Source organism: Tigriopus californicus, chromosome 7, assembly GCF_007210705.1.
Source record: "Tigriopus californicus strain San Diego chromosome 7, Tcal_SD_v2.1, whole genome shotgun sequence".
Lineage (NCBI taxonomy): Eukaryota > Metazoa > Arthropoda > Copepoda > Harpacticoida > Harpacticidae > Tigriopus > Tigriopus californicus.
The window spans coordinates 3779005-3791688 of NC_081446.1; the positions used below are offsets into that span (position 1 = coordinate 3779005).

At 43.5% G+C, this 12684-nt stretch overlaps 1 protein-coding gene across 1 annotated transcript in view; it reads left to right on the forward strand.

Annotated features, from left to right (window-relative positions):
- LOC131884325 (neural cell adhesion molecule 2-like) overlaps positions 1–11325 on the forward strand; it is a 68560-nt gene extending 57235 nt beyond the window's left edge. The window contains exons 10-15 of the mRNA XM_059232067.1: positions 4578–4686; positions 4806–4990; positions 5055–5390; positions 9847–10131; positions 10232–10596; positions 10672–11325. Of these exons, the coding sequence (XP_059088050.1) occupies positions 4578–4686; positions 4806–4990; positions 5055–5390; positions 9847–10131; positions 10232–10596; positions 10672–10968 (1577 nt within the window). The 3' untranslated portion in view covers positions 10969–11325. The remainder of the gene's footprint in view (positions 1–4577; positions 4687–4805; positions 4991–5054; positions 5391–9846; positions 10132–10231; positions 10597–10671) is intronic.
- The last annotated feature ends 1359 nt before the right edge of the window (positions 11326–12684 follow it).

The following is a 12684-nucleotide window of genomic DNA, read 5'->3' on the forward strand; positions in this document are numbered from 1 at the left end:
TCAAATTTCAAAGGCTTGTGATCCGTGTGATGTCGCTTGTCTCATGAGCGGAAGTTTGTTGCCAAAAAGCGTTTCACTTTGTATCCCTCAACCGACTTCAGTCAACATGCCAGCAAGGAAGGCTTCTTCTTCATCTTCGTCGTCGTCTTCGAAGTCCTCCTTCTCATTGCAAGCCATGAGATGGAGAAGTTTTCCTTTAATTTCCCTTTAGGCATGTTTAATTTCCATGAGAATGAGCTGGTTTGATGTTGGTTATTCATTTCCGAAATTTATACCACGTACACCCACATCCGGAACTCTTCCTCACCCTCGTCTAAATTCCCAGCCTAAATCAGGTGTTCACATTGATATCTCTCACGTGTTATGTTGTTAATAACACTTGTGATAGAGGAATGATTATTAAGTCTCCTCCCTCTGCAAGCTTGTTGTTTACGATGAACACATGTAGCTGTAGTACATACATGGCTCGGGTTATATCATCATTTGAACAGGGGAGAGATGTGCTCAAATCTGGGATGACCCAATATTATGATTGTCATGAGGGGTTCACCTCCTTCATCGTCAGACTTCAATGGACTAACCCCTCGGTTTCAAACTTGCTCGTCGAAAAAGTGTCATCGTTCCCTTTGGATTCAATTTAATCCCTCGTTTGTCGCGACATCAGTCTCTGTCGACAAACCCGGTTCATCATCATGTTGATCATTGTAGCTCTCGAAGATTTTTTTTTCCGTTCCCTTTGCCAAGCTTTGTGTTGTTTGTTTTTCCCGTTTCTCTCTGTCAGAAAAGTTTTGTGTTGTTCCCATTTTATGGGGATTGTTTGATTGGTTGGAAAAGGAATAAGGGATAGATTGGCTCCTCATTTCATGACAGGAGGAGCCATGGAACGGTTGGCAAAAGGACACTGACAAGGTTAAGGTCCTTTGCATTTCTCTCAGAAATGTGGTCCATATTGTGTGCGGCCTTTCTTTAATGACTCGACTACAAACTCGAAAGGGCTAGCTCTGGATCGGAGTAGAATTCCTGGAGAAGCCCCTCGTAAATCAGGAACAGCACCAAGTCCAATAACTGGCCAAGAATTATGGCAATGCGAGCACTTCTTAATGGAGAAACTCAAATTTGTCCCACAAAGAGACATGACAAGGGTATCTCAAACAAAAGCTTTAAAGAGCCAGGCGTATCCACACCATGTACGTATATACGTACGTATGTACGCAATGTGTGTGGTTGTTGGTTCATTGAGATAATCAGCCCATAAATTATGTACCCGAGGACAAGGCTGTGGTACATATGAAAACCCCCGGACCAAAGTATTTGCCTTTTACTAACGTGTACTAGATATACGGTAGATATCTCGGGTCTGAAGCGTAACCGAATTATGATGCCAAGGAAGCCCATTTGATCAATTGGAATTGTCTTGTTTGTATTATTTGTACTGTACTGTGGTGTGAGTATAGGTCGAGGTTGGCTCGTTGGTTTTGTTTCAAAGCTTTCACTGACAAAAAACCGATTTCCCTGAATTAGCTTAGATGATCGTTTTAGGGGTGAAATTGTTGGTTTAAAATCGATGCAATTATAATTAGAGCTTAAAACGAGAGTTGGAGTACATGTTGCATTTGTTTGCAAGACAAAGTATTTTCTCTATAATCTAAAATTAGATGCCCGATGTTTGACAAACGTCAGAGAAATCTTTCTTTAATTCTGGCTTCAAAAGCCGCTGTTTACTCCGTTACGATTCTGCAAAACCTATGGCAAAAATGTTACATGCAGCATTAACTATTCAATGAAGGAACCTTTTCCATTCATACCACGCACACTCTGTTTTTCTTGCTCTAAAGGCACACTAATCTAGATATGATGTCCAATACAAATTTGTCCTGTGTGGGCGGATCGTGTGATCATTTTCCACGAATTTAGTTCAGGCAAAAGGTTTCCTTTGCGGAACAACTTTATTCTCGATCAGCTATTTTTGCCAGTGAAACAACCCAATCTGAGCACTGTTGGCAAAAGGTGTCAGAGAATTGGATCAAAAAGATGGAAGAGACACTAAAGGCATGCTTTATTGTTCCATCACATTCCCAATCCCCCTTCCACATATTTTATTCCCGATCCAAGACGGGTTTCCCTTGTCAGGGTGACATCTGGTTAAGGGATTAGCTGTGGGTAGTACATAGGTAGGTGCAATTGGGTTTCTTACTTCGTAAGTTTTCCAATCCAAGAGTCATGAAGAGCGAAAGGTCCAGTTTTTTCCTGATGATGAAAGAAGCAAGTGTTTTGGAAAGGATATTCTTCTGAAGCTCTGAGGCAAACCCTGTAAAACATCCATTACACTTCTTCTTGATGGTTGGATCGGAAGGAAAGCGTTGTTCATTCCTCCCATTGTGGCGCAGTGGGGCATGGTTCCGGTTCCAATCTCTCTCCTGCCGAGAAATGGAACAAAAATGAACTGCAGACCAAGACACATACGGACAAGTGGTTCACTCTTTGGATGGGATTCATCCTTTCCTGCCCGCTTGCTGCCATTCACAACCACCAACACAACACAACAACAATAACAACAACAAGAGCACTACACTCAAGAGTTAAGATCCATCAGACCATGGATACCATAAGTCGAGAGTGGAGCAATCCAAAGTCGAAAGCATCAGACTTGCCGGTCGAAATTGAGTCACCCTTGTCTAAATGACGGCCAAAAGTTTCCCTCTCGTCGTCCCCTTAGCTTCTCTCTGTCTCAAAAGATGTCTCCCAAGATTGTCGCCTGCCTTTCCTCACTTGTATCTATCTCAGAAGAGGCAGAAAACTTGCAATCTTTTATTATTTTCGACCAAGTTCCCCCTGGAAGCCAACCCTCGTCGTTTCTTTCCCTAGCAATCCTTATCTAGTTACCTAGCTAGTTAAAGAATTTCTTTTATTCTCACGTGTCTTAGAGCGCGTTTTTCCGAGGGTATTATGTCCAGAAGTAGAGTACTGGAAAACTAAATTAGGATCTCACCACCGAATTTTAAGTGAGTTTGATTTTGCTTGAAATCTGCACTCTTTCAGATATTTCCTGTTAGAATTCAAATATTCTAAGCATAACTTAACAAAAAAACATTAAGGGGCTAAAAAGAACTCGTTTAATGAGCTTACTTGCTCTCCTATGATTCATTTGTTTTTTGCAACCCCTTTTTAAAGTTATTTCTCAAAAGGCTCTTACACCTAGGCTTACAATACATGAAGATAGCCAATTAACAACTATAATTCCTCTTTCACTATCCTTACTGGTTGATGAAATCACGACGAAAGCCATTGTCGCTGGAATGCACAAGAAGTTACTGATTGAAATGCTTGTGCTGTTTTGAACTTATTGCAAAACAAATGAATGAGTGGGTACATAACTTTAAAAAATATCCCCTCACATTCCTAAATAACCAGAGCGATTTCAAGAAGGATCTTAAGGTTTAGAGTGTGCTATGACGACAAAGACAAATCATTCGCTGATCCAATTCATGAGTTTGATGTTTGTCCTAACTTTAATTTTTACATTTAATACGTCGCTTACTTTTTTAACTCTCAGTTTGACAATTAAATGGCAAGGTAATCAGATTGCAGATTGACGCATCTCGTACTTAACTTGAAAGAGCGAAGTGGCTGATTGTCAAGCTTTGTCGAATCTATTGTTAATTCAATCTATCTAAAACCGTTATGTTATGATACCTTCAAACTGGTTAATTTACATGAAGCAAGTAGTCAAATGAGTTCGTACTTAAGCATTTCTTTGGCAAAGCTTGCATCTTTTTAAAGTTTAGTTCTGAGAAGACAAATGAACTTATTTTGAACAAGAGAGTTCAAAATATCAATATCTTTTGAAATATTCTTCAGATGCTTAAACAAATGGCAGATTTTCATTCAGTATTGTTTCGGGTGCCTAGATCAGCATTGAATAACTTGGAAGCCGACTCTAAGCGAGGAAGGAAGTCCTCTGACTCAAGAGAAAGAGGAGAAGGCAGGATCTCAGGGTGACATCTGGCCAACAAGCCTGAAGTAAGACGGGGATGGGATCAACTGGAAAGGGGTCTTCTTCTTGGTATGTAGCTCACACGAGAAGAGAGAGAGAGAAAAGACAGAGGAGGGGTGAGGGAGTTTCTTTATTTTTCTGGTCGCCTGAGCAATTTATATCCTCCATAGGGTTAGTTACTCTAGTCCCTAATTTCAGGTCTAAAACGAAAAAAGCTTTGGAACTTTCAGCAGAACTTTGATGCAAGATTTTCCTCTCTACTAATCGACTAAAAACCAAGGTTTAACCCTTGACTAATCACTGGCCCATTTGCTAAGGGCTCAGTGGAACAATTGCTTGATTACTAACCTCCATGACGAGCTATGAGGAGAACAAAGAGTTGTCCCTTCAACTCTGAAGGAATTGCCCACCGATAATGAGTGGCATGACATGCGCAAGTGCTCCTTCCCTTTCTCTTTCCCCACGTTCCCACTAATCGGATCAGTTCTCAAGGTTATGGCCATTGTCGTACAACATTGACAGACTGCTGGTTCCCCTCTCCAAAAGTGATCTCATCTTTCCTGTTCCCTCCATTTGGTTGCAGTTCCCCCCGTGTGCACCCCCAAGGGAGTCAAGGTGTACGGCGTGGCCAAGATGGAGACAGCCCACATTGCGTGCATGGTGGAGGCCAATCCTCCGGAGGTCAATTTCAGGTAAGCGGTCACGTGTCCATCTCACTTGCTCCTGAACGAGGTGGAACATTTTGGCTTAAGTGGAACGAGCGAGCCGTGCACAGGAAGTGTTACAGAGTCTTTTCACGATTCCTTGACAGATGGACCTTCAATAATTCGGCCGAGGCTAAACAAGTGGAGCAAAGGTTCATTCATACGAACGCTTCCAGAAGTATTCTGACCTTTACTCCTACACGAACCTTGGAATATGGAACACTCATGTGTTGGAGTCGAAATTCTGTTGGAGAACAACGAGATCCTTGCGTTTTTCACATCATTGCTGCAGGTAAGATTCTCTTACTTTTTGCCCTCGAAATTGCCCATAATCCTTCAATTTTGAATCATTTCAGGCAAACCGGAAGCCGTTCAGAATTGCACGGTGGTGAACGAGTCCACAGATTCATTCCAAGTACACTGCTCGCCTGGATTCAATGGAGGATTGCCGCAACAATTCCGATTGGCGGTGTACAAAGTTCATGGGACAATGTCTGACCGAATGTTGGTGGCCAATTTGACCTCGCCTGTCCCCAGTTTCAGTGTGACTGGCCTCCAACCTGGATCACACTATTTGGGCGAGATCCACGGGTTTAACGTCAAAGGAGTGGGTGTACCCTTCATGATTCGAGTGTATACACTCAAACTGCCTGAAAAATTGATTCCTCCAATTTCCGTTGAGCCATCGCCAAGTAAGTTGATGTACAAATCGAATACCTGTTTTGCCTTAGGAGAGAAAATTTGGTAAACCCTTGATCGCACGAAATCCAGAGCAACCACCACGAAATATTTACATGGAAATCGTCCAATTATCGTTGGTTGGCACGCGGTTAAGAAAACGTCACCAACGATGGGATACATGTTTTAAATAGATTTTTGATTTAGTCATTGTCAGGAAGGAGTACACTTTGCCTGCATATCATTTTTTTCCAGTTCTAATACCTTTGTAATATTTGGATTGCAAACAAGCTGAACTTGGCATAACCTGACAATTCTGGATTGGAGACTCAGTCGGGAGATGATTGTATTTTTGTGAGACAGCCAATGCATTTGGAAGAGCTAGGGAATTTCTGAAGGGTCCATAGGGGTTTTCATCTTTCCAAGCGGCATCCTTGGTATGGAAGAACTGTTGTTACAGAAACTGATGCAATCTGAACTTGAACTACTTGAATGTAAAACAAAATCATCAGGAACCTATGTTTTGAGGTACCCTAAAGTTAAACATGAACATAATCATTCAATACCGAATGATCGCCCACGTCGTGAAATGTGAATCGAATTGGCACACTTCTTTGTTTCATCTATGTCCGCACAGGGGACTTAGTAACGAACTCAATGGTCATATGAGTCACGAAATGCGAAATCTAACTCTAGCAAATATAGCAGGCAAAGGTCATTCATTCATCATCATGTTTTGAGTAGCAAGGGCACACAACTTGAGGCAAGAGTAGGCGTGCAACCCCACTCAAAATTGGAACCCACCGAGTGGAAATGATGATGTCCATGGCACGCAAATCGTTAATAGAGGCTCTCTTCGTTCTCGCTCTCTCGCAAAATTGTGACATGAAGGCCAAGCCAACGAAGGCAGGCTTGTGACAAGTTCTCGTGATCAAACATGTGGAATGTGGATGGCATCCTGTCAAGGCACATCCTGGCCTGTATTTTCCCCCCATTCTCCAAGGATTGACATGGGTCTTATCTATTGAGAGCCAAGTATCCGCCTCTGGTCCGACGGCTTTTTTCCTTCAACTGACCTTGGACGAGTAAATGCAAACGACACAAGAGAGACGTTGAAGCGAAAGTGTGAAGCAATCTTTCTCTCTGAGAGCCTACCAAGCTCTCAACAACATCAAGCAGGATCGATTCACTTGCATCCTCCAGTTTTGGCCAAAATGACATTAGGGGCTAGCTTTCATATCCTTCTCTGATGAGCCAAACGAAAGCTGTTGAGCCTTTGAACGCTACCAGATCAAAATGAGTTCCAATTTAGAGCCAGATTACACGGTCATGAGAAGACTTGTGATAGCTTTAGTCACTTTATCTTCAGTCTCAATTGACTTTGAAATGGGATGAAGAGATGTGCTGAAATTGGAGGGGATATTCATTAAACCATGTGATAAGCCATTGTTCGAGCTAGCCTCTCAAAGGGCGCGGTTCCTCTACTTCTGCTCCCTCCTTGGCACTTTAATCCGATGTTCCAGTTCAGACAGACACAAGCCCGAGAGGATCAGTGTGGAGTGGAGTAGGAATGAAAAGGGGAGAGAAAAGGGTACAGAAACCGCTGATTAAGGGATTAAACTATCTCAAATTGAAGTTTCTTGGCTTCACCTGACTTCAGCTTAGAATACATTAAACAGATCAAGGAAGAAAAGCCTGCATAAACGAAAAGCACACCATGCTCAACAGGATTCATTAAACCCACCTTTTCAATGGAATTGGAATTCCCAAGAATTTCAGCCCATATGGGGCCAAATGTTGTTTGGGCGTTCCGAACTACCCCGATGGATTCTTCGGATTATTGGAAGAAATAAGATAGGACTATATCCTGGTTTCTCTGACATAACAATGAGAAGACTAGAAGAGGCTCAAATCCAGCCAAAGTTCGGGTTTGTTCCCAACTAGTTTTTAAACCTCATGGTAATTTAATCTTTCGTTCCAACCTGGGGGACGGAATGGCACAACAAATGAAAGTCATTGTCGATGCCCATTCTAGTGCAGATTCTTTTGGAGGAAATGCTTGAAGATAGAGAAGCAATTATTCTCCTCAATGGCAAGCACGCTCGGAAGCACGGAGGCAAGTAATGGAACATTTCCTTGAACCGGCCTCTTGCCAGGGATTTTCCCTTGGGTCTGAGAATGGGTCTATTTTGTTCCTTCGCTATTGCCTGGAACGGCTAAATATAAATGCTATCTCGGGTTGAGAGTGCCTTAAGAACTATTCTGGAACATAAAACCAAAAGGGAACACTTAAGTTCCCCTAAGACATGTCTACCATTCGCAAATATCAGTTAGTATTGGCACAAGTGAAATGTTGTCTCTGATGGTGTCATATTTCTCCGTTGGAAATCCGAATCATTGAACTTGTCAAACCCTTGCAATCGAAGAGGAGGAAACAGGAGTCTGCGGTCAGAGCCATAAAGCCATTGGGTTCAGGAACCAACGAGATTGGGGTTTTCCCAATCTCGCAGCCCTTTGGCCCTTTGTGGTCCTTTAATATCCTCAAGCACATTTTCAATTTGGCAATGATCACTTCGCGCGCCTTGGAAGATATATGGAGTGAATAGTTATTAATTGAACTCTGGATCCCACCCAATCCAAGTAGTTCTCGTTCGAAGTAAAATGGACCGTTAATTCTTTACGTACGATTGGAATTGGATATCTTGTTTGTCCAATCAGGACTAAAGTTCGATGGAATCACATGCCAAAGTTCCCAGTTGTTTTTAGTTTGAAGCCCTGAGGAGTTACTCCCTTGGGGTTTTCGCAATCTCAATCCAAAAATGCTCTCGAACTTCGGTACCATTTGATCAGGGATTCAATGAAACACATTAAGCTAATTCCTAGGTCGATTCAAGACATGTAAAAATCCTAACTCGACACCTGTTTCTTTATATTATCCAACCATTTCTGGTTTTAGGGGGCCAAATTCAGATTCTCCCATTGTAAAGAATGATCAACCCTGTGGCCATCTCGTTTGCCTTGGCGAGAGTGTAGCTTTGAGGTTCGTCAAAAACTATGAGAACTGCTTTATTTTTTGGTTGTCAGTGCCGATGGAGTCGTCTAAAGCAGACCTGTCTAAAATAAATCATCTCCATTTCTCTCGTGGTACCTGTCTGAAAGGTCCCATAAGGAATATTCACTTGAAATATGAGCCAGACCTTGCCATAAATGTAGACCACTCCTCCACCTTCGCAACCACAACCAAGGCTAGTCAGAACTATCGGCCAATCTACTGTTACATGTATGAGGGGAAGAAAAGACCCTTGGGAGGAACTATGAAGAGGGGGGAAGGGGAGTCGAATCGACAGCAGACGAAAGAACATGATCCGATTGTTCCTCAATAGTAAAAGAAGAGAGCATGAAAAACGAACCGAAATAATGTAAATAAGTGAAATGCCGGCCAAGGAGCTCGAATAAAGGTCTTCTACGTTATGAGAATGTTTCCAGTACTATTCCCATCTTTCAGTATGTATATGGACTATTGGACAATATTGCTCGTTCAAGCAACTTGAATGGAGATTTTCGTGCTCCTTTGTCGAATTAGATTTACTTTAATGCCATGGAAGTCTAAAGGAGAAACTTGCCAATCTGCATGTGCTTTGGAAGTGCTTAATGGGTTCTTTTTGGAATATAGAAAAAAGGCGGCACCGGGATAAAACAGAATCCCCACCTTAATGACTTTGGAGGTCAAAGTCAAGGGCCCTAAATATCTCCGATTTATTCCTAATCTGTTCCACACATTCCTCCCATTTGTTCGTGGTGGTTTGTCTGGCTTGAAATCAGCTTTGGTTCCCGTCCCAAGTTTTCCTAGAGTTTGAGGGGAAAGTGCTTAGACTAGATATCCAGACATGTGTGCTTGGTCTTTGATTGGAAATACCGAAGGCTGTGGTGGTTCCCAGTACCTTCAATAGGGGCTATTGGCACCCAAACCCCTGGACATGACCGCCAAATAGAAATGGGGGAAGTCCTCTTGCCTGGGGAAAAATGCAAATTACTTTCACACTCAAAGGCTCAATGGCCCTGTGATCTGGCAAGCCACTGTCTCTTAAGACCCCAAATTCTCCCAAGAAAATTGCCCAAACCTGGCTTCCTCGATCATCGCAAGTCCTTCCTGGGTCTCCTTTTTCACTTGGTTCTCGTTCGTATTAGAACAAATGTGGAAAATGGCGCCACTCATTCACCACTCAAAGCGAAGTTTGGGTGAAAGGAAGCTGTCATGAGAAAAAAAAGACATTCAATCAATATCCTTGATGACAAATTGGTCATGATCAGCGCCAGGGTGGAGAGACTAGAGAGATACTTCTAAGGCCCTAGGAGGAAAGCGGTGGGAGAAAATGAAATTGACGTCCTCCTACGTACTCGGCTCCTTTCATCTTCTGGTTGAACAATGCTGAGATCCATTTTTTACATCTGGATGATCTATCTTTGCAGATAATAAGCTCCATCAAATATCCGAACTAAATCCCTGGATGCTCACACTTTTGGGCATTGGGGCGGGTGTCCTTGTGGTAATTGTTCTGGTGGCGATTGCCATTCGATTTCACGTGGGACGAGGATCCCGCAGTTGTCGAAGTCGATGTACGGAATCGGCCACAAATCGAGTGGTGGTCACCACAATCGAAGACGAGATGGACTTGGATCAAAACGCTCAACGATTGATGCTCTTAGAATCGCGAAACGGAGGTAGTCTTAGTGGCAAAGGATGGGGAGACGATGGTAAGTGCTCCGCCAGACTCCCACACATGAGGAAATATTTAGCTGTCAACTATTGCACGGTACTTGGGGAATGGACTAAGTTTTTTTTTTTCTTCTTCAGATTCGCAGGATTTCGACGAGTTCATTACGGCTCCGGATATCCACCATCATCAGCATGCACAATCCCAACATCAATCCCAATCTCAGAATCAACAGCAAAGACCACCTGATCCCATGTCCAAAATGGTGACCATTCGTCATTCAGGTAGCAAAGACTGTCTCACCCGTCGAGGGAGCGGGGGGCTTCCACCGCCAAATCTGAATAATCCCAGTGGCCAATCCATGCGACCCGCAGATTTTTGTACCTTAAGACGAGCTCATCCCACAAATGGATCACAAATGAATAATAATACTCTGGGTAATCGGCGGAATGTCCAATTTGCCGATCAAAATCCCCCTCCCAATATGGGTGGATCCGCTGGCGAGGTAATGGAGCCAATCACTCTTCATTATAAAGCACTCCCGAGACCGGCCAAGCTGACTTTCACCTCTTAATTTCAGGTCATTCATGGCTCGCCAAGAAAGCAAGCACCACACTTGTTGCCTGAGAAGACTCACATGATCATAGGGCCCCCGGCCTATCCCAATCCGCCCCCCGTGGGGGCTCCTCGTCATCCTCATTCCGCTTTCATGTATGCCACGCTCAGACCGGGGCAGCAGAGGAAGGAAAGTGGGACCTTTCACGAATTCATTCCCCCGCCCCCTCCGCCCATGTTTGAAACGGGGATGCTGCCGCCGCCTCCCCCACTCACGAGCGAAGAGAAGAAAGAAAAGAAGAAACGGGAAAGCACAGTATGACGGAAAGGAAACCCAACCCTTCTCTAATTTGTCAATGCCCTGAAATCAGGGTGCAAGGAGGAAATAATATGTGAAACAATATGCTCAAATTTCATCGGAGGGCGGGTCTAGCTATTGGAAATGATCGCGCACGTGCGAAGCTTCCATCGAGAATTATCGATCCAAATCATGTGATGTTCAAACTCATAGGATGATCAAATTGATCCAAGAACCTGTCACTTTCTTTCGTATTGAGACCAATTAGTGCAAACAAATGCAATTCACCATTTCAGACTAGTTACTACGCGATCCGTTTGAGACTTGTTGAGTATCCAAATTTGAGAAATATGGAACTTGAAATATAGAGACTAAAACCCCGCCTGTCATTGTATCCACTTCTTCAGGTAATCTTGAATTGAGCTTAGGAATTGCTTATTGAAAATTCAATGAGCGGACGGTGCGAGTTGATTGTGATGTTTGTCTTTGTGAGATCTCCCTCCCCAAAATGCCCAAAATCAAGTGATTTTGAGCGAGCTCTGTGTTACAAAATCCAAGAAAATGAATATGTTTGGTGTAATTCGGTGAGTGCAGTATCAAATTGGCTCAATACCACAATGATCTTTGCTTAGACAAGCACGTAAAGTGAAATAAATGTCAAAATTCAATGCAGGCACAGTGCGGTTTGGCTGGGCATGTTGTCTTTGATTTTAATCGATTGAATAACGTCCGTTGTTCACGAACGGGTTCACTTGTCAAGCCCTTTACAGAGTCCAAGTCATTTTGCAGGTCTGTCTGGTCCTGTGAATTTCTTCCGGACACTGCGGTACGCAATATGATGTTTCTCTCAACCTCTTGCTTCTTCAACTTATGCTTCCTTAAGGATTTGGACTAGATCAGGCCTGAAAGAGCCAATTTGCGGCACATTTATTCTAAATAAGGAAAACTAAGATGTTAAAATCACATGTGGCGGAACTCGTTGGTGTATTGGCTCTTTGGTGCCCAAGAGATCGGAGACAAACGGGATTATCACACTTTTTGGTCCAAAATGGGCTGTGCACTATTCGACGGAGACATCAAGCAATTCGTCTCTTCATGACCTGATCCTGAGTGGGTCATAAGGGGTGTACCTATGGGTTTTCCGTCACATGAGGAACTACAACAAGGATCTATGCTCTGCCCCAGATCAGAGTTGATATTGAAAATGGCGTGGCCAATCACGAATCCGATAATAACAAATAAGAACAACTCAAAGGAGTAAGTCATAGCCACCAACATGGCCAAGTAACCCAGGACCAGCTTTAGTCCAAAGATGGTAATGATCAATGATTTCCGCGAAAGTGGTCGCAATCGATGGAAAGGAGGAGCTCGCTTCAAGATCCACCTCCTCATGGCCATAAGGGCCTCTATACAAAATCCCATTCCTGCCACTCCTATAAGGGCAAGCACGAATTTCCATGGAGTATCCAGGGTCCAGACTTCGAAGAATAGCACGATGCACGGGTTGTTCTTGTTCCCGGAGAAGTCAAATCCAAACATTAACATGCCCATGCGTCCGTTGCAGAAATCCTTTGGCTGGATGGCCTTGGCAGATTCCGGAAGACAAGCCCATTTACAGGTGGGGTCCATGGGCTTCCCGCCCTTTTCCGTGCTGCACGTGACATTGGTGACTTCACTGAAGCAAGTGGCACGGGCTGGGTCAGGACACTCCTTGGGAAGTGGATAACATCCCATCCAACA